At 42.4% G+C, this 22,049-nt stretch overlaps 2 protein-coding genes across 13 annotated transcripts in view; both read right to left on the bottom strand.

Annotated features, from left to right (window-relative positions):
• The window catches only part of LOC112567042 (androglobin-like), a 114,788-nt gene extending 95,856 nt beyond the window's left edge, over nt 1–18,932 (bottom strand). For 7 of the 10 annotated variants that reach the window (XM_025243521.1, XM_025243526.1, XM_025243528.1 and 4 more), the window contains exons 1-4: nt 18,813–18,932; nt 10,020–10,538; nt 1,569–1,671; nt 944–994 (exon numbers count right to left, since the gene is read on the bottom strand). In XM_025243521.1, the coding sequence (XP_025099306.1) occupies nt 944–994; nt 1,569–1,671; nt 10,020–10,111 (246 nt within the window). In that variant the 5' untranslated portion in view covers nt 10,112–10,538; nt 18,813–18,932. Of the gene's footprint in view, nt 1–943; nt 995–1,568; nt 1,672–5,088; nt 5,264–10,019; nt 10,539–18,812 lie in introns of those variants that run through there. The other 3 variants (XM_025243530.1, XM_025243524.1, XM_025243527.1) reach the window with 3 other exon arrangements.
• A 1,088-nt stretch (nt 18,933–20,020) lies between these two features.
• Nucleotides 20,021–22,049, bottom strand: part of LOC112567044 (SWI/SNF-related matrix-associated actin-dependent regulator of chromatin subfamily A containing DEAD/H box 1B-like) — a 35,939-nt gene continuing 33,910 nt past the window's right edge. For all 3 annotated transcript variants that reach the window (XM_025243532.1, XM_025243534.1, XM_025243535.1), the window contains one exon: nt 20,021–21,294. In XM_025243532.1, coding sequence (XP_025099317.1) covers nt 21,137–21,294 — 158 coding nt within the window. In that variant the 3' untranslated portion in view covers nt 20,021–21,136. The remainder of the gene's footprint in view (nt 21,295–22,049) is intronic.

Here is a 22,049-nt window from a genome sequence, read left to right as displayed (position 1 = left end):
GACACCACACGTTCTTCAATGTTGTGAATTGACAATAAGGCATGAACACTGTTTAATGTTGCTACAACAGACAATGAACTCTATGACATTTTGGTCATAATGGTCACAACAACCTTCTTCTTCAACTTTATTAAAGGAGATGACCATAGAATCTACACTACTTTTCACATTGGCAGACATAAAACTTTCCTTGATGCTGTTATTTTGCTGTGCATGCACGTGTAGCCAGACTGACCCTCGCTACTAAAGGCCAACACTTTACCCTAGCGCCAAATCAGTCCCTTCCTCTTTCTTGTTTCTGGGAAGAGGACAGAGGTTCCCAAGGAGAATTTTCCACTAAAAATCTAGCTCTCGTTAGCTGGGTGTGTCATCTAATCTTTACCTCGTGTTGTGTGTTTTTTTTATTTCTATCCATTACGCACCCGCACTCAGCCGACCGAAAAGTTTAAGCTCATAACTCTGCTGACTCCAACAAAGACTCATCCATTCTCTACAATCCATCAGCAGATTGCTATAGTAGCTCATATCTGCCTTTTAAGTTCTGTACCAACATGAAAACTAGAAGAAACATGAAACAGAATTATGCATGCTTATATACCACAAATAAAGTCTGATCTTTATTGTCTATTTATGTGCAACAGAGATAGAATTTTTTTTGTTGGAAGCTCATGAACTAAACAAACTAAGCAATGAGCTAAATAAACAACATGCAGTCGCATCCCACACACCCATACAATTACCAGAGACGGCACTAGAAGGTTGTGGGGTCTTGGGCAAACAGAACTGTGGGGCCTTTGGAAGCAAATACAACATATGCACTTGTTAGTGCGAAACCTTGGGCGGTTGTCCTTGCTCGTCGCCCCCCTCCTCTCCTAACGCGGGCTCTGCTATTACTATACTGTTAACCACCCTTCCTCATAATTAAAATAAAAATAAAACTTACTACTGTTGGGGATTTCCCCTTCTTATCTTCTTTTCCCTTGTGGGCTGCATCCTGCCAGAAAAAAATTCTTTTTATGCCTCAGACAATTCAGCATAAAAGCAATGCACATTACAAATATCATTTGACAGAACACTCCTATAAGTACATGCAAAATCCAGTTTCTGTCATTTTGTGGGCACAGTAAACAACCTTTTATGATAAAAATCCCACTTAAGCTTCTGTAAGTAATTTAACTGATCAATCCTAATATCTTACCATAAGAGCCATCTGTCCTCATAAGGCACATTTGACAATGTAAGCAAAAATTAAGTCAACTATGGCAGTAAACTTATCACAAAAAATAATCAAAATAAACTAAGCAATAATTTCTGCATAAAGGCGCCTTTCTTGCCTTAAATTTGTAATTTAAAAATATCGCAGATGTCTAAGTACACCAATTTCTGTGCAGTACCTATTATAGAGAATAAATTGTTTTTTACTCAAAAGCTTTATTGAGAAGCTAATCATTTCACTATAACATTTCTTCTTTTGAAGTCTATATTCCCTTTGAGAAATGAGCAAAAATTAAAACACTAACATATCAGCACAATGCACACATATGGCTAACTAAATGAAGGCTTCTCACCCATTTCTCAGCATTAACATCAGCATCACTCCACTCAGGCCAAATAGTAATTTTTGGCCTCTTCTGTTCTTGAATACCTGCACTGGGTCCTGCAGAGTTAGCCCTGGACAAATAATTAAATAAGAAAGGAAATGAGTATTGTGTGACTCTCTTGTAAGATTTAAGCAAGAAATAGTGAGAAAAAAAAAGAGTCCATTTACAGCACAAGCAATGTTTACTTGTGCATGCGTTCATGTGTGTGAGTGAGAGAGAGAGAACAGAAGAGGGAATGAGTGAGAGAATAAGGAGGAGAGATAAATGAGTAAGCAAGGAAGAACATAAGTTTAATAGTTAATTTACTGAGAAAACCTTTAAGTGGCTTTTAGCATGCAGCAGACTGAAACAATAACTACAAAACTTCTCAATAACTGTCGCTATGCATAACAATGTTTCACAGATATTTCTGTGTGCAGATCTCATGCTCCTGGGTTACCTGTTACTTTTTACCTCTAAAATACATGAACAGATACTAAAATATAGAATATTCATTCTTTAGAAACTATCAGTAAAGTCAGCTGATTCATTATATTGTGCATAAAAAGTGCACTTTTACCATGACTGACAATGATTAATTGCTAATATTTCATTAAGTACCACTTGAAGTAAAGACTGCAAGGTTGTATATTTATAGGATATGAAAACGTGCACGGTTTGACAACCTGGGTGTAGAGTAAAAGGTCAGATGTAAGGTAATGGGAAAGGGGCACTTTCCTGACTCCCTGTGTTCCATTCACTCCTTTGGAATGAAAACCAGGCCTGTCAGTGTTTAGGGGGACTCCACCAATCTCCTAGCTCAATTCTTTAAGCTACTTCCATTAAGCCACAGACTCAACACCATCAGGGGATGAATTTTTGACCTTCGAAAATTGTTGTGGCCAAGTGTTTGGAGAAGGTTGTTAATCCCCACCGTGGCTGATCGCCTGGATCCTTTACAGCTTGCATACAAGCCATGTAGGGGTGTGTCTGATGCAACTTTCACGCTTTTTAATGCTATCCTACAACACTTGGACACTTCTGGCACCTATGTTCGGGTCCTGTTCATGGATTTTTCCAGCACCTTCAGCGCAGTCCAGCCACACCTTCTAGTCAAGCGCCTACTAGACCTGGATGTAAACACTGGCCTAGTTCTATGGATCCAATCATTCCTGAAGGATCAACCGCAGCGGGTGGGTCTCAGAGTTCCACCGACAGGTAATGCAGGGTCCAGCAGCTCGTCTGACGGAGTAAATCTGTCAACGGATGGAATGATTCTGTCAGATGAGCAGATCCTCAACACGGGTACCCCTCAGGGATGTGTGCTTTCCCCCATCCTGTTCTCTGTATATACAAATGAGATTACTATTAACAGTGCTATTCTCAAACGTGAAATATGCAGATGACATGGCCCTTGTGGGCTGCCTGAAAGACGAGCAGTCCCTGTCACAGTACCTGGCCTGCGTGGGGAAACTGGAGGAGTGGTTTGAACGCAGCTTTCTGGAGCTGAACGTTGAAAAAACGGTGGAGATGGCCTTTGGAAGAGAATGTGAAGGAAGAGATGGCACAACCCCTCTCTCCCCACAAATCCAAATCAAGGGACAGCAGGTGCAGAGGGCTGCTGTGTTCAGGTACCTTGGTACAGTGATCGACGGGAGGCTCTCCTTTAGTGATCACGTGAACCAAGTGTACAGACAGGCCCAGCAACGGCTGCACCTTCTGAGGAAACTCTGCAGCTTCAACGTCAGCTCTGGGGTGATTGAGACTGTGTACAGGTCTCTTGGTGAGAGCATCCTCTCATTTAACATTGCTGCCTGGTATGGTCACCTCCTCATCAAAGACAAGGCAAGGCTGGCCAGAGTCATCCACCAGGCCAATAAAATTATTGGTAAATCACAGCTGCCACTTTCTGACTTGTACCTTCATGCAGTCAGAAAGATGGCACATAACATCATTTCAGACCTAACGCCCTCTCCATCCCAATTTCCAGCTGTTGCCCTCAGGCAGGCTCTATAAACTGCCACGTGTACGGAAAACTGCCTACCAGAGGTCCTTTGTGCCAGTAGCCATCACCATCCTAAACAAAGGTACAAGGACTCAGGAGGAATCAAACACAGTCTGAAGAGAAGAGGGTGCTGCATCCATTATCAGCCATCACCTTGCTGAATGTGCACTCCCTTTCGAACAAGCAATAATGTATCTTTACTCCTAACTGTGTGTGTTAGATGTCTGTATGAGTATGTATGCCTGCCCTTGTGAGCAAAAGAAAAATTTCTGTCTTGGGTCTCCTCGACAGACAATAAAGTCTGATTTGATTTGATTTGATTTTGATTTTTTGATTTGAATTAGTGAACTAACACTACTGGACAGACTCTGTACATATGCTAAAACAGAACAGCCATCTTAAAACTTGCAATGTCATATAAATCTAAACAAAACATAAACAGGCATCTCCTCCTTAGATTTTAAATCAAATAACTAAGGCAGTTCAAGAAAAAAAAATGTAGTGTTGACAATTTATGAAAATATGATGGTAGGTCATCCCAATTATTGCGACAGTCTTGCCTTACCCGTTCATATATGATAAATAGCTGGATTCACACTTGTATCCCTTAGTTTCTGATCAACAAACTGCTTTACATATAGTTCGGTTCCACTGACTCTTCAGCACCCCTAAACAATTGTTAACAACTTAAAACAAATACTTCAAAGCTCACTTCTTCCATAATTACTTAGCAGTTTAACATTCTTCTCAACTGACACAAGTACTTTACCATTTAACACTCTTTCTAACTGGCACAAATAATTTGTGTCTTAGGATATATGTGGCAGCTGTGCTTTTCGGATTCAGTGTTTATAAATGCTTTCATTAAAAAAATTGCTTACTTTGTGAATGCTAACCGGTTCAGTGTCTAAAAGTATGTTACAATTAAGCCTGTTTAATTTGGTTCTTCAATATTAATTATTCTGCTTGTCTTTATTCATTTACTTTTGAGTGTAGCTGTTTGCTAAAATGTTGTCACTTTTTATATACATGTATTCTCTTTTTCTCGATCTTAAATGAATTTTTCTGATTATCGTCAGCACTGAGAAATATATTTTACTGGAATCTTTAGCTTCATGAAATAAATCAATATTATTACTCGTGTGTAGCGGGTGTATGGCTGTCATGCATGTGTGCGCGTGTGTGTGAGAGAGAGAGGGAGAAAGTGATCAGCTAGTGATCAGTGAGAAAGCGATATTCATCATATAGGAGTAAATGATGTAAGGTACATCAGTTGCGACCATTATATGTAAATTTATAACTATTTTCTCAACATTAAAAGATAAATTTCTTGCTATTAAATTGAAAAATAAAGCTTATGTATCACGTGATACAATCGTTAGCTTGAACAGAATGTGCTTATACTGTCGATGTGCTAGTTAAATAACCGAAAGCTGGCGCCATGTTGTATCCAAGACGCGTATTCATTCTTTATCTTTCGCAAAAACCGAAATGAAAGCTTACTCTCTTGGTGTATCTGAAGTCGTTCGATTCACTCCAGAAGCCCTCTTTCCACCTGCCATCTTTGCTGGCGTTCAAAAGAACGGACAATCAAACGACAGCAGTGGATATGTGTATAAGAGAAGGCTCTGGCCGACAGCACGACCACGTTGCCAAGGGAGGTCTAAAGGGCATGACGCATGCGTGGCAGGATTGAGGTGTAACCCTTGACGTCATGAAAAGATGTGTAGATGACAGCATGACACAGTGAGACAACCATACACACCAGTCATTTCCAAAAATTACCCATTAGCAAAAATGTTCACGAAAAAAGTTCAGCATGTGCATCAAGCTTTTATGTACAACTTCAGCTGTGGAGGTTGCTTGCCAAACAGCATGTGACATGCTTACAGTACGCGTCACTGTACTTATACATGTACATATATATACTCAGTCCCTGGAAAATAAAACCAACCAACCGCTGATCAATCCTAGCAAAGTTTAAAATCATACTGCAATGCAAAAGATAAATAAATTTATATTTGTATGGCACTTAAGAACTCTTTCTTGGAAGTATTTCACACCTTCACTTTATTTACTATTTCTCATGTCTGGCATATCCTCCCCATTGTGGGGCGATCCGGTGATGCAAAGGCTATATATAGCGCCTGTCACCAATACAGTGCAGGTTATGGTGGCTGTTCTGGGTTCTGGGTTCAGCTCTCGTCTAGGGCACGCTGCTTTTGTTTGTTTTTTCTTCGTGTCCTACGTCTCTGCTCAGGCGATGTTCCTTTTGTATCTTTAACGTGTAATTTATGTTACTGTAGCGTGAGCGCTTGTTTAGGGCAGCGTGTACTGCTGACAGTGCGTGTTCCCTCCACCCCGCATCCCTATACAGATTCCACTCCTGTTAGTAGACTAGGTATGTTACAGTAAATATAGTTGTTGTATGTTTAAATTATGTAAATAATTAAATGTATGTCTTTAAGGTGACCAGACGTTTCGGGGGCGAAAGCGGGACACGTGCCGATGATGGTGTCCTCACCGTCAAAGAACGCCGAAAAAGTTGGGGGGGGGGTGGGGGTGCGCTGTGGGGGGCCTTTCCTCTGACTTTGCAGGATGCGAATCAGCGTATGGTATTCAGAATTTTAAAGACAACCGGGACATTTGATGGACTTGCCAGAAAGCCAGAAAGTGGGACATGGGGCGTCCCACCCGATGAGCAGGCGGGACACGAGGTCAAAAGCGGGACGTCTGGTCACCTTAATGTCTTCAAACTTATTTACCTGTGTGAGCGCGTTAGTCCGAGCGAATGCTAGTGTGTCGTACGTATGTCCTCGTCGTGTGAATGAGGTGAACGTGTATCACTAGCGCGCGAGAGAGTTGTGTTGTCCGCGTAGCTGGGACACAGCAGAGAGAACACACATGAAGATCCGTGGAGTTGATGCCCCGATAGAAAAGACACTTTAGTCTGGGAAAGGAAAGCAGGGTCTTTTGTGGACTCCAAGGTCGGCTGAGTTCGGGTGCGTGGTGGATGGGGGAAAAAAAGAACACAACGTGAGGTAGAGATTAGATAACGCACCCAACAAACGAGAGCTAGAATTTTAGTGGAAAATTTTCCTTGGCAACTTCTGTCCTCTTCCCTGGAACACCAAAGAGGAAGGGACTGATTTGGCGATAGGGGCCGCGGTGTTGGCCTTAGTGACGGACGTCGTCAGTCCGGCTACAATACATATAATATCTGCTGACATGACTCTTGATAAGTATGTTTCTTACATCGGTCGTTCTGCATACTATGAACTACTCTCTTCTTGCTGACTGTCCACAGTACCTCACTGATAAGCTTCAGAAAGTCCACAACTCTTCTGCTCGCCTCGGACTCACAAATGTGAACATGTCACACCACTTCTTCACTCTCTTCATTGGCTACCAATTAAAGCTAGAATAGACTACAAGCTCTCAACTCTATGCTATGGATTGTTTGAAGGCTTCTCCCCCACTACTTTACTGAAATCTTGTCTGTCCACACTCCTGCCCCAACCCTTGGCTCCCCATCAGACTGGCGCATTCTATCCTCCCTCCCACGAAGACAGTCACATACGGACAACGGACGTCCTCCCTCTGTTTTGCTAAGCAGTGGAACTGACCACGAATTGTTTGCTTCAAGTGGCTTTCTACAAGGATTGGTTAGGACCAGAAGTGCTAGAACCCATAAGTATCAAAGAATGACTCATTAAAGTTAAACCTTTTTTTTTTTTTTGAGTATTTGCTCTCCATCTTTGATTAATACGAATTACTTGTTTGTTAAGAAAAAGAGCGTCTGTTTTTCATTTGCAGACACGGATACCAGATCTCACCTGGACGTGTGTAGGGGGATGTCCAACACTCGCCTAAAAGGCTTGATGGAGTGACCACACGTCGATCTTACACTGTAGCAGAAAGAAATCTGCAGCACCATCCTCTGGTCTTGCTTTATTCTTTGGTCTAAAAGTCCAGCTATCACAACTTCTATTATGTAGACCACCATAATCACAGTGCCGAGCTTGCTACCCTCTCCCCTCCCTCATTTTTCCATCCTGACCACCAAAAGGTAGTCATCGAGGTGCTAGACTTTATCTTAATAAACTACAGACTCCATAAGAAAGAATTCGAACTATATAAGTCTTTCATCAACATTTTTCTTCTAAACCTTTATGAAGAACTTTAACGCTCGGCTTCTTAAGCCGAGAATACAAATACAAGGCGAGGCAGACAGCTCTTCTGACCTTGCTTCCAAAAGAAAACAAGTTATTTAGAGTTTGTAGACGTTTGTTGTTGGCGATCTCTTGGCTGTTTACATCTATCGACGGGATACAATAGTTGTATATATTGTCTGCTATCATCGTCCCACGTTTTTACTTTAAGAGGAGGAATTATGAATTTTCCATCACAGACAAGTCTTTCATCACAATGTTGCCATGAAACGTTATTCATTATCAAGAACAAGAATGTTTTCCAACGGCTGTAAATGAAGCTACAATTAAACGAAGCAGACGACTGGGACGCGTCTTCACAATTTTCAGCAATGGCACATGTCTGCTGCACATTCAAGATGTCAGTCAGGTACGTGGGAGGCTTGCACACCTGTATACCTGCACACCTGTACACCTGTACACCGAGCCTGCAGCTTAAACACTTATAAATAATATAAGTATACAGACTTCCTCCCTCTGTGTGATGTGTCTTACACTACCACAGCACAACCCTATGCTCTGCAAGTGGATATCAAATAAAATCTAATTTATTTAGCGTTTTCTGGAAAATTGATTACTAGTCTTTTATGGAATAAATTTGTGGTACAAAATGGATCACGTGAAATACAAGTGATCATTCTGGCAGTTTCACACACGCACACACACCGTGCTGTGAGAGCAGTAACTGTATGCTGAGAGTTTTCTACGTCGTCTTCAACAGTCAAATAAGAGAGATGTGTACATATATACACACATGTATAAGCACTGGGGATAGGCTCAACTCGCACTTTGTCACGGCAGTGTCCAAGGTTAAACAGACAACCAAAGCACTCATCATGATTGTAGCGGTAACACCCAAGTGTTCTTACACAACAGCGACTGCTACCTGTCCTCCACGAATGTTTGGATGACGTCACGTGAGACAGTTGCATAAGTTTCTCATTTCCATCTCGACAGAACAAAGTGTAGCAAAGGGTACAGTGGTCCATAAGGTTACAGTCATGCGTGCTGTAAAGACGTTCAGGTCAACGACGGACTGCTGACATGTCCACTCTATGATATAGTTCAATAACAAGATTTCTCTCAAGGGGAATTAGAAAGCACATGCAGCACCATATCCCGCTCGCTACACACACCAGCGCCAACTAGACCCCCTCCTTCCTCCTCCCACAGACTCACCATTCATTCATTCTCGCAGGCCAGCGTTCAGAAGTTTTACGGCCTTCTCCTGTTAGTCCTGCATCCAGGCACACAGAATCGGTCAGCCGAGTGCAACAGCAGAACTTTCCTGACAGGACATGATGATGACATGGTGCTGGCTTCTGACAATATCCGCAAAGGGTCTGTAAGTCTCTTTGGTCTGCCCCGAGTAGTGATCCACTTACATTCCAACAAACGGACACCACTCCACCGACACTCTTCCTGTCCTTGTTGTTATAGTAATGGATGGGCGACTACACTAGTACGCTCCTGAGACAGCTGTCGGTATACAGACTATAGACAAGCAGAGACTAGACACGTTGGTATACAGACTATAGACAAGCAGAGACTAGACACGTACTTTGGTATACAGACTATAGACAAGCAGAGACTAGACACGTACTTTGGTATACAGACTATAGACAAGCAGAGACTAGACACGTTGCAAGCCGGAGCGTTTGCACACAGCCGCAGAAAGTGCCATTGGCAAATACTCTATGCCTGCTGTTGGTCATAAAGGGAGTGATGCAAGACACCAGTGGATGGTCAAAATTCATCAAGAAGTCTATTATGTAGAAACTGCCCCACGTCTTATGAAATGTTTTTATCTCTACATCAGATGTTTGGCACTAGGTTATCTTAGGTCGTCTTAATTTCCTTCAGATGCCCAGAAAAGCTCTGTTTTTATTACCATGGAACTGTTATCTCGCCTGAGCACATGACTGATATATCCACACCTTTTAACCACTATAAATATAATTGAGGTATTGAGGCCATGTTTCTTTGAATATAGTGTATACGGAATTTTTTATCGCGATCTTTTAAGTCCAGAATATTTGAAGGTTCTTCCAGGCTGGTGGTTTGACAAAATGATTTTGTCTCATCATATCACTTTCTGTCACTCTCCAACATACTTGACAGGCATAACAATGTTGCCAAAATATAGTTCTGATATAAATTGTTTTGTGTGTTAACTGTACTGTGCACATTTCCATATTTGTTCATACTCTGAAGTGTCCTTACCTTAACAATTCCGTTCTTCTAATCCTTTCATCCCCATCCACCACTTCTAAGGTTGGCAAGATAGGGCAACGTATCTGGAGTTGGCTATTCATGGTCTTCTACTGGAATAGGGATAGGACTTGAATGTTGTCATTATCTCTGCTTTCTTCTTGCTGATTGTCTCTTCTATTTCTAGTATTTATTCCTGGGTGGTATGGTCGTCTTGCATACGATGGTGAATATGAGACAACAATGCAAGATCTTCTGCACAGTCCCTTCCTAGTATTTATGTCAGATTCCACCTGATAGCGCTTGGCATTGTTCTGGTAGTCAGTGGAGAAGCGGATAGCCGAGTGGTGACAGCGCTGGAGTTCCAACCCAGAGGCGTGTCGGTTCGATACTTGCGTGGTGCAGAAAACTTCACTCAGTCGACTCCACAGAGGGTTGGGCAACGCAAGGCAACGAAGGAGAGATGGATATCACCCTCGCATAAAGCTGGCCACGAGAAAACAGGTCTCTAACACCTCACTCCCCAACGACCTAAAAAAAAAACAAGGTTAGTGGACGACCTTTAAATGTTTTATTACCCAATGAATTGTTATACTGCCGACAACACGCAAACCCTAACTCCGCTTTTCATTTGAAAAAAAGTCAGTGTATCCAATACTACTTCATCCCAAACCATATCATCCCAGCCACATGGACCTCACCCCTAAGACAAATGGACCCTTGCCATGACCACGTTAAATCGTCTCACATATGAGCACACCGTGAGAATACCAAAAATCAAACACACTCAGGCCGGTAATAAACGAATCAGTCATCGATGACACAAGTAGTTAGACATTTAATACAAATCACCAAACTACACAATAAACAAAGACAAAGACTTGTTGGTGATTAAAGAGAAAATTGTATTTGTTTTTTTTTAATAGAGGAAATGTTCAGCTTTGCAAAACTCTTCAGGATTTCACTCATTTTTGCTCCTGCAAGAGCTGGTAAAATAAATATGCATGCTGCCTGCCACTGTCACTTCCACACTCAAGACTGTGGGGAACATTTCCTAGCCCAAGGTAAGTGCTAGCATTGCGCTACTGTTTAACTGTTCACTGGCAAGTGAGCAGTACATGGTGGGCAGCTGTATCATTCAGCTATGTCCATAGCATCGTCTCCAAAACACCACCACCACCACCACCACCACCACCACCACCACCACACCACCACCACCACCATCAATCAATCATCCATCCATCATCCATCATCAATCCATCAACCATCATCATCATCATCATCATCATCATCATCATAATCAATCAATCAATCAATCAATCAATCAATCAATCATCATCAATCATCATCATCATCGTCGTCATCATCATCAGCTAATCCCGTCCTATGATGCCCTCAGCAACACCTGATCAAAACATTCACAGTCTGCAAAATGCTTAATCACTGAGTACAGAAACAAACGATCCTCAAAAAGCCAAGACCCACACACATGTCCAACCTGTACTGTAAAGTAGGACCTCTCCAAGAAGCAGCCATACAAAGACTGTGTTCAGTCTTTGATATCTTTACACAAGAAAGCAGACCTTCTAGTCTACATGCACATTCACGGCAGACCATATGACCCACACAGCAATTATGAACAGAGCATATGACCCATGCATAATTAGAACAGACCATACATGATTTTTTTTACCTTTGTTTTTATACTCAGTAGGTAATTAATCACTAATTAGTAGAATCGTTTATAATGTTATGCTAATGTTGTAGGTCCCTACAGCCTACAGGGGTTGTAGTCTCTTCTAGAGTGCATCTGTCTCAAGAACATCAGTCACAGCATGTCTACAGGGGAAGAAGGGGGCGCTATAATGAAGCTTCTTTCCAATACAAACGTATAAAAATATATATCCGTAACTATCTAGCTCGTAAATACACAAAGAACGTAAGGCCCACGCAAGGCCATGTAAAAGAGGCCACTCGGCCTCGGACAAATACAAACACTTCAATTTTCCGAATCTGCGGGCTGGCGAGCGGAGGTCCGTGAGAAGCTAACTTGTGTAGATAAAGTTGGTGGGAGTATAGCTTCCCAAAGAAGGGTGGATATTATATATATGTACACTACAAGCATGAATGATATATGTGAACTGTGCATGATACGTGTGAACTGTGAATTATGCAGGTGGACTGTGGATGGTAAGTGCAAGCTGTGGAATACTGACTGTCCAGCTCCTGTGGAGCTTAAGCTTCGTCAAGAGTGAAAGACTATCGCCAACAAGCTAAGTAGCCGAGTAGCTATAGCTAGCCACGGTGTTGAGATAATTGCTGTCTAGGTATACATGACTTATGTCTTCTATTTGCTTAATTACATCTCTCTCTATATATATATGTATGTATCCACGCTATTGAATGCAAGTGTGTGCTGTAACGAGGTGGTTGAGTGTTGTAATTAAGTGCGGTCGAATGCTGGTCAGATTAAGTATCTATTGTGAGACAGAGGACCCAACCTTTACACTATACTTAAAGAATTGAACTATATAAATATAGAATGCATTATATACGTACAGAATGAATTGCATAGCTATAGAACGAATTCTATAAGTATAAAATGCACTGTATAGCTACAGAGAGAAATTAGAGAGCATTCCCCTCTTGGCGCCCCCTAGTTCCCAGGCGCTCACTACAGCGGTGACAAGCGAGAAAATGTTTGTGAGGGATTATTTGTGGTTGTCAGTTTGAGAGTGTGATGCGTGTGTTAGATCGCTTAGATGCTGTTCAGGAATGTGAGTGCTGGATCGCGGTGCACGTGGCGCGCACCCGCATTTTGTTTGTTTGCTTGTTTGTTTGTTGTTCTTTTTTTTTTTTTTTTTTTTTTGAATGACCTGTTATTTTCGACAATTTTTAGGGAGAGACATGCTAAGAAACCTTAGCTAAGGGCGGGACTTAAATGAGGAGTTTTGTTGTAGCCTCCTGGTGATGGATGAACGAAACGACATCTTAACGCTGCACCTTGCAGTGAACGTGTTCTACTTTTATTAACTAGAGTTTAGAGTTTTTAAGTTGATACTTTAAAGGGACTATTCACAAAGTGTTTTCTGTCCCATTGTCTTAATGCTCCGAAAGCTTTTTGGTTCTTACGCTGAATCAGAAATTGTCCAGATTTAATTGAGGAAAAGTTTGGAGAGATATTTTGGAAGCCTATTTGGATGGAAAAGGGGGACAGTCCCGTGATGGGTCTTTTGGGATCCTCCACTCTCCACAATCAAGAAACGTGACCATGCTCCATCTAAAAGTCATGTGCCTCCTCCTCGCTGTCTGAAGAATTATCATCGAAAGGTCTAGAGAATTTTCCAGAGTGACATAATTTTTTTGGCCATGAAGAAAAATGAAAATTAATTTCTAACCCTAACCCACCACAGAGTCGGTGTAGGCCACCCTAGGGGATGCAGCCGAGCGGTACCTCATGCCACGAGAGTGTGGATGAGACTGACCCAGACTACAGACGTCTAGCAGAGCTAGGGCATCGCACGACCAGCCGATTGATTGGTGTGGGGCAACACCAGCCTCCTGTCTAGGAGAAGTCTGGGCCAAAGTGGAATGCTGGAATGATGGACCCAGGCCTGACGAGAGGGGGGGACAGGGGGGTCTGGTGTACCCGGGCCCGCGGCTGTCAAGGGGGCCCGGCCTTGGTCAGTGGATTTTTTTTCTTCTTCTCCTTTTCTTTTTCTTTTAAAGAAAGGTCTAAGGACAGAACACCCAATCATTACACATGCAAAAGTTGAGTTTGAGTGTAGATATTGAGATTCGAATTGTAAACATACATTATATACTGGGAAAATAATTTACGATTACAAGTACAAGGGGCCCGGAGAGGTCTGTCCCGGGGCCCGGGCTGGCTCTCGGCGGCCCTGGATGGACCGCAGCCCATCAGTGACATCAGTCTTCAGGATCCCATTCTCCCCCGACACACGTCGCCCTGCACGGCAAACGCAGAGGGCCTAAAGAAGGCAGCTGAGAAATCAGAAATATTGAAAAAGGGAGGGACCAAAATACAGAGAATATGAAATAACCAGATGAGTTTTAACGAATAAATGAATAAAGGTGAAAGGAACTGTGAGACAGAAACAAGTACAGTGAGGAGGAAAGAGGCAGGCCACTATGTCACACATCAAGAGAGAGGTTGGGTGTCCATCCCCGCCACTACGGGGTCCAAGACGAAGGGTTATGCTAATCTGTTATTACTGGGTTAGGCTGATCTGGTAGTACTGGTCGTCGTCAATAGACGCAATGCTTGCTGAGACTTGCCAGTTAATCCTGTTGTGGGCGGTGGTGAGCAGGTCCTGAGTGGAACAACCACCCCACTCCTTTACGTTTTTAAAGCCATTTCTTCCGTCCAACTCGCCTAGGAGTAAAGTCCTGGCCACTGGCGACAATAAAAGCAGCTGTCTACATGAATGGATTAAGCTAGAAGAGTTAAACAGCTCTATGTACTTGGGAGCCACTCATTTTTAACGGGTGGCAGCTCCACGACAGCAACAGCGGCAATGGCTAAGGTGGACCATGTCTGATCAGCCATAACATCAGGTTTACTAATCAGTCCAATCCGTTCGTACGAGCATATGTGTATATATATGTAATTCAAACGCGCGTTTTTCTTACATCTAAGTCTTCGATCAGTCTTTCTATCGCGTACTCCGTGTTCGTCTTTTGCTAGCTATTGTCACTGGAGAATGCTTTGAGGTTGCAGCCATAGATTTTGATGTAAGTATATTTGTAAGTATATTTTCTGCCCCAGATTTTGGCCACCAAAAATACTACAAGCATAGCACGCATGAGAACCATGGCTGTGTAGCGAAACACGTGATGTAGCAAAGAAAGTTGCGACTTGTTACAAACGTCCTGAGACCGGGACATTGCCGTGTGCACTGATGGCAGTTCGGCGGTCGGAAACTCTACAAGACCAAGTGGATTCACGCCAGCCGATCAAAATGACAGTAACAATCATCTTAGTCGCATTTTAGCCGTAGTTGACATCATTTACAAGTCCGAATAAATGGGTTTGTATCCCTTTAAAACTTGCAACCGATGTCATGAGGAATGAAGTCTATTATTTTACCTTCATTAAGACTTGCCTTACTTTTATGAGAAGGAATGCACCTCAACGTTTTTCAAACTTACCTAGTGGCAAATTTAACAGTCGATGCTCTCATAACTTTCCTGCGGCTGTGCATCCCTTGGCGTGTTTGTCAACCATCTTGTCTCTTCTAACAATGAGCACATTGGCAGTCACGTCTGATAGTCTTGGCAATGTCTGCTGAGTGTACAGTCTTGACAATGTCTGGTGAGTGTACAGTCTTGACAATGTCTGCTGAGTGTACAGTCTTGGCAATGTCTGCTGAGTGTACATAGTCTAGGCAATGTCTGGTGAGTGTACAGTCTTGACAATGTCTGCTGAGTGTACAGTCTTGGCAATGTCTGCTGAGTGTACATAGTCTAGGCAATGTCTGGTGAGTGTACACAGTCTTGACAATGTCTGCTGAGTGAACAGTCTTGGCAATGTCTGCTGAGTGTACAGTCTTGACAATGTCTGGTGAGTGTACAGTCTTGACAATGTCTGCTGAGTGTACAGTCTTGACAATGTCTGGTGAGTGTACAGTCTTGGCAATGTCTGCTGAGTGTACAGTCTTGACAATGTCTGGTGAGTGTACAGTCTTGACAATGTCTACTAAGTGTACATAGTCTAGGCAATGTCTGGTGAGTGTACACAGTCTTGACAATGTCTGCTGAGTGAACAGTCTTGGCAATGTCTGCTGCGTGTACAGTCTTGACAATGTCTGCTGAGTGTACAGTCTTGACAATGTCTGGTGAGTGTACAGTCTTGACAATGTCTACTAAGTGTACATAGTCTAGGCAATGTCTGGTGAGTGTACATAGTCTAGGCAGTGTCTGGTGAGTGTACACAGTCTTGACAATGTCTGGTGAGTGTACAGTCTTGACAATGTCTGCTGAGTGTACAGTCTTGGCAATGTCTGCTGAGTGTACATAGTCTAGGCAATGTCTGGTGAGTGTACAGTCTTGACAATGTCTACTAAGTGTACATAGTCTAGGCAGTGTCTGGTGAGTGTACACAGTCTTGACAATGTCTGGTGAGTGTACAGTCTTGACAATGTCTGCTGAGTGTACAGTCTTGGCAATGTCTGCTGAGTGTACATAGTCTAGGCAATGTCTGCTGAGTGTACAGTCTTGACAATGTCTGGTGAGGGTACAGTCTTGACAATGTCTACTAAGTGTACATAGTCTAGGCAATGTCTGGTGAGTGTACATAGTCTAGGCAGTGTCTGGTGAGTGTACACAGTCTTGGCAATGTCTGCTGAGTGTACAGCCCTCACTCAATGACAAAGACAGCAGTACACAAGTAACAACACCAACAGACAGGTGCTGATTCCTGTCGCCCACAGATTATCTGAGTTATAGTTGCTAAGGTGTGGGGTACGTCACACTGGTGTCCAGAGTCAGGTGCGTGTGTCATGATGGACATCAAACAAATTCGCGTCAGTCTGCCGATTGCTGCGCTTGACCGATTGGCGCTACCCGTGGAGGGTTTTCCAAGACAGGGCATCTTCAGAGTCAGACAATTGAAGAATGTACCAACAGTGGTGTAGGAAGCGGTTTCAGCCGCCACCCAAGAAAATATACAGGTGGAGGGCAAGTATACCTTTTTGATTTCCCCCTCATGTTTGCCATTCAATTTTTCACAAAGTACAAAAAGGTAGAGAAGATAGAAAGATAACTCTGTGTGTGTGAGGGAGCTAACAGCCTTCCTGGTTTTGACTGAGTTTACGTGCAATGGAGGTACTCATAATTTTGCTATTCTCTCCAATGCTCCGGTCATCCAGGGAGCTTGTGCCTGATAAACATCCCAGCTATCGCACTTCTTTCCATCACCAGGTCCTACCGGCCTGTTCCTCAGCTAGAATCGTTTTGGATAACTTTACTTGGGTGACTGATCAGGCTGATCGTTCGTAAGTTCTGACATTGTCTCACTTTACCTTTCTTTGGCAGGGATGTGACTAAAGACTGCGTCCATTTTTGTTGCCACTGTTTTGGTTCCCAGTTCTGCCGGCAGTGTGTGGTGAGAGCCTTCCTTCAGACGTAGGTCCTCTGTGTCAGCGTTCGTTTCCTGGGTGTCTTGGAAGATGTTCAGGTCTGTGGTCAGCAATTGTAAACTCGCTGCAGTACTCTGTCCAGTGGTCTCGTAAAGTTTTGCTATCCGATAGCTTCAAACGCAGGGTCGAAAGGAGGTTATGGTCACTGTTTGTATCTGCACCCGGGTCAGCCGTCATTTTCGTATAGTTGATGCTTGACTTAAAGCGCAGTAAGATGAAGTCCACACAATACTAGTCCATCTTCGAACTCCCAAAAAACGTCTTCCTGTGCGGAATCACGATTCCCCTTTGCCTTTTCTACGTTTGTCTTTTATTACTCATCAGTACTGTTGCTGTCTTTCGTATGTTGTCCAAGTCTCGTTCTTGTCCCAAGCGCTAAGAGCACACTTCTTAAGACCGTGAGTATATTAATTACGCGTTGTTTATTATTATTATTATTATTATTATTATTATTATCGAATCGTGAAGAATGATCAACTTTTCCTCCTTTAGGCAGAATTACACACTAGACACTAATATATGAGTCAATCCCCACCCAGCGGTCTATCAAGCTAGTGATTCCATATGGCCGGCGCTTGTTCACTGTGAGACGCGAATAGCTATCTCGCGTGAAATTGTAAATTGTAAATGGCAACTGGAAAGTAATTTCTTACTTACTGATCCCCGCACAGGACTCAATGATCTTGCAGCCTGTTCATGTGACACCGACAGCGCGGACAGCGTTGAACAGATACAGTGATGAAGTAGCTTAAGTGTGGCAATCAGTACCTTGGGCTTTGTGGTGGCCTTGTGAACAGGCCTAGGATACAACTCTACACCAGCCGATAGTTTGTAGACTGGTCAGCATTTTTTAATTACTTTTTGGGCAGACACCGTAAACAGGTGTGCAGACGAGACCTGACCCAGCGGCACAAGATCCTAACGTTCTCGGTTTTAACTGTTGCGCCACTGACACAAACTTCTTTAGACATATAAAATTAGAATACTAAAAAGCCCTCTGGTAGTCTGCTATATAAATACAGCAGATATACAAGTAGAGTGACACATGAACTGGCTGTGTGTTCATGTGGTAAAAACACAGTTGTGAAGATATGTAGACATGCAAACTACTATATGACGTCCGTGCTGGTGAATAGCGAATAGTAAATGTAGACCGACATCACCGACGTGTTTATTTTTACACGCACTTGTCAGTAAACTGCTATGTTGACGTTCATGAGTTATACAGAATTTTGGTTTTTGCTTACGCAATGTTGCTGTCATCAAACTGACACTAAATCATACACCGGTTTCCTTGCAGACGTTCAGGTTACAACAGTGACAGGCACAGTGGTAAACTGGCTTCTCCACTCTGACTCTCATTTCTCTCTAGACCTTCTGTTAACTGTACGCAGTTCACGATGATGGAAATGTCCTGATTTCAATACATTCGAGGTTGTAGGAGATCCAGATTTAGATCAAATCTAATAGACTGAATTGGACAAGAATCAGTTTCTCTGTTAGCTGAGCTTTTAGCCACCAAGTCCCTGTGACAAATCGTCAGCTGCTGTGTATCTGTTGATCACTTATTCCTGTTGCTGTTTTGGATCATGGACATTTTCGTATACACAACCATAAGTGTTACCTTATCTCCATCCAAACTTACCTAGCACCTGCTTCCGGCAACGTTATGATCCGGACTGATTTGAGCGATTGTTGGCGATGATGTGACTTGTCCACCATCTTTTGTCTACAACGCAAACGTTAATCAAGGGAGGCTACTGCAGCCTTCGCAATGGCTAGTTGTCTCCCCGTGCCAAGGGATCTGCTGGTCCTCGTGAAGGATCTCGTGGTCTTCTGACTCGCACCCCAACACACTCCCCCATGCTGGTCCTCGTGGAATGTTGGAGGGTGGAGTGATGTACTCTGGCCAAGATACTCGTGGTCTTGTAACACGCACTCCTTCACGACTGCCAGCTGCTCTAGAGTGACAAGGTGTAAGTGGTACGCAGGCCAGATTGTACAAGGACGCAAGCGCCGAGTGAGGCAAATATGTCTGTGAACTTTATAGTATTACGAGAAAGCTTTCCAACCATGTATATTCTAGCAAATTTCTCAGTGTGAAGGGTATGTGTCCAGCACCATCTGCTGCGTCAAGCACAGGGAAGTGGAGGGCGGCTTCTACTGGCATCTTTGACCTCTTTCCTCTAGTCACAAGTTTCGCGCCACAGGCTTCTTATATCTCGATAAAGTCTAGATGTGTGTCACGCATTTTGCACAATAAAACTGCAGCAGAGTTCAGGGACATGAAAACGGGACATAATTTTTCTATGCACCTTTCTGGGTGTGCTAACTACATGCTCTCTTTTTTTAGTTTACGAGCACTAAGCCAGAGGACATCAATGCTATGATAACATTATCCGTTAAAAAGAGAGTTAAAGCTTTTAAGGGATAGATATTAAGGTAGGGCCAGTTGAATTTAAATATCTAGAGTTCTTAACACTACGAGGAGTTCGGTCGGCAGAGCGCCAACACCTGAACAAGCGGTGGAACCGTTATTCCCGGTGATTCCGCCGTTTGTTCCTTTTCAAAACCTTATAACTTTGGCATAGTGAAGAAGCCCTAAAATTGAGTATTTTTTTATATGTACTTAATATTACACAGCTTTCTGCTGACTATTTTAAAGAACAACTTAGAATGTGCTTGCAACAGAAAAAAAAATTTTAACCCTTGAAAATTGTTTATACCCCATGTTGGATGGTTTCCATGGCAACCAACTGCCTGATGTGTAAAAAGTAGCCCCCACCTATACCCCAACCTTTTTTTTGAGGCTTCAATTAAAAGGCCAATTAAATGATAACAAAACAAGTGATATGTAAATCTTTAATTTTTAATTTTCAGGCTGTCTGGTCTTAACTATGGGATCTTTGGGCTCCCAACACAATTTGAGGAAAAAAAAAACCAGCTGAAGGTGATTCCCCATATATTAGCAAAACAACAAAATCCAGATAATTATGTTTCTTTTGTTTTCTATTCATTACTGCTGGTGTGCAAAGCAAAAAAAAAAAAAAAGACAAATACTATTTTACACAGTACATATACTAATATTTCTTTTCTTATATAAAAGACAAAACAATTTTTATGATTTCTCATTCCTTCATGGAAAATGCACACTGAAAAGTGCAAGTTACCATTCTGATCATGAACTCAAGAAAAATTTTTGCAAAAGGAATAGGAACATATTCTGTCTTGAACTAAGTGCACAAGAATACAAGATTGTGGAGAAGGCATCACCTGCACTACTCCTTCATAATACCTTACTAGTGCAACTGTCTTGGTCTGATCATCTTTGGTCAAGTACTGTAGGTTGCAAAAGCCTTCTTCGTCCTGTCATCTATGAAAATGCTGACTGTGAAATTTTTGAACAAAGTCTAGTCTGGAGATGTGATTTGAGTCATCAGGACATCCACCACTAGAAATGCCATGTAAATGATAACTGACTTCTACAACAGACACAATCTGTTACTGAAATCTTAATGCAGGCTCATTCCATGGGTAGTCTCTTCATCTTCACCTTTCCCATACTTTCATCTCCCTGATGCAGGTGCGTCACACCATCTGCAAACATCTGCTGTAACAAGACTGATATCCTATGCCAAAGCTCTGTACACAATACAGTCATATTCCAATGCACACTAGATGCCTACGTACGAACTGCTAAAAAATTAGTTTGGGTGGTGCAAATGTAGGACTAAACAGCATTAGAACCACATGATTCAAAAAATCTACAATGAAAAGTATCTGCTACTAAAACTAATTTTACCTGTTGAAGAATGTTTGAAACAAAACAACAAAGACACCACCCCCCTCCCCCCCCCAAAAAAAAAAAAAACAAAAAAAAACCACACACAAAAGAAAAAATCCTGACAGTCAAAGCTTGCCACAGCAATAAAGTGAGGTTTGATGGGTTTTGCTGGGAAAAGTTAATAATCAACATCCTAGACTAGCTGAAGCTTTATGTGCTGATGACAACGATGGCGGTAAGACTCCAGGGGACTGTCTCCTGTAGGCTGTGTGACCACCTTTCACCTTGTCAATAGCTTCATGAAGGAGAGTGGCCACATCAATTGCTGCCTCACTGTTCTCATCTGAAGACAGATATGTGACTGCAGCTTCAGACTTATTAGAAAACAGCAGACATGTATAGACAGTCCTGTTATGACACTATGGAAACAAACACAAAACTACTGGAATAGCAGACATGTCTGCACAGTCCTTTCTATGAGACTAAAGAAACAAAGAGTACTACTGGAACAGATTACAGATCTCACTGACCACACGTAAATGATACGACTACACACTGCAGATATCTACTGAATACTGGATATCATGATATTGTGTGCTGTTGTGTCACACCACGGCTTCATATTTTGTTTTGCTTCTATACTGGACAGTTATTTGGTCGTCCTGTGCAGTGTACCAAGCTCGTCTTGTTGACAGCGAAATACTTTTATTACTCTAAAGTAATTTGTGTCCTGCTGTTGAGAAAGGTGCTATACAAACACGCATTTTCTTATTATCATGAAGGGAGATTTATAACTATGGCCAATGACATACATGCTGCCAGTATTAAAAACACATCTCTATCATTTTCTCATACAGTTTAGGAATACTGTAATGCCAATGTTTATGTGACTGAAATGATTCTGGGAGAAATTACACTATAATCACGTGTTACAGGATACTGTACAGCCAATATTTCTCTGACTAATATGATTTCTGGGAGAAAATACACACTTTAACAGTGTACTACAGGATATTATAGGACTAATATTTCTGTAAATGACACCACCTATGGAAGGATGGGAGGAAGTACTGACTAAAGCCCACGTTCAAAGACAGC

This window comes from Pomacea canaliculata, linkage group LG6, assembly GCF_003073045.1.
Source record: "Pomacea canaliculata isolate SZHN2017 linkage group LG6, ASM307304v1, whole genome shotgun sequence".
Lineage (NCBI taxonomy): Eukaryota > Metazoa > Mollusca > Gastropoda > Architaenioglossa > Ampullariidae > Pomacea > Pomacea canaliculata.
This window is presented reverse-complemented; position numbering and strand designations above follow the sequence as displayed.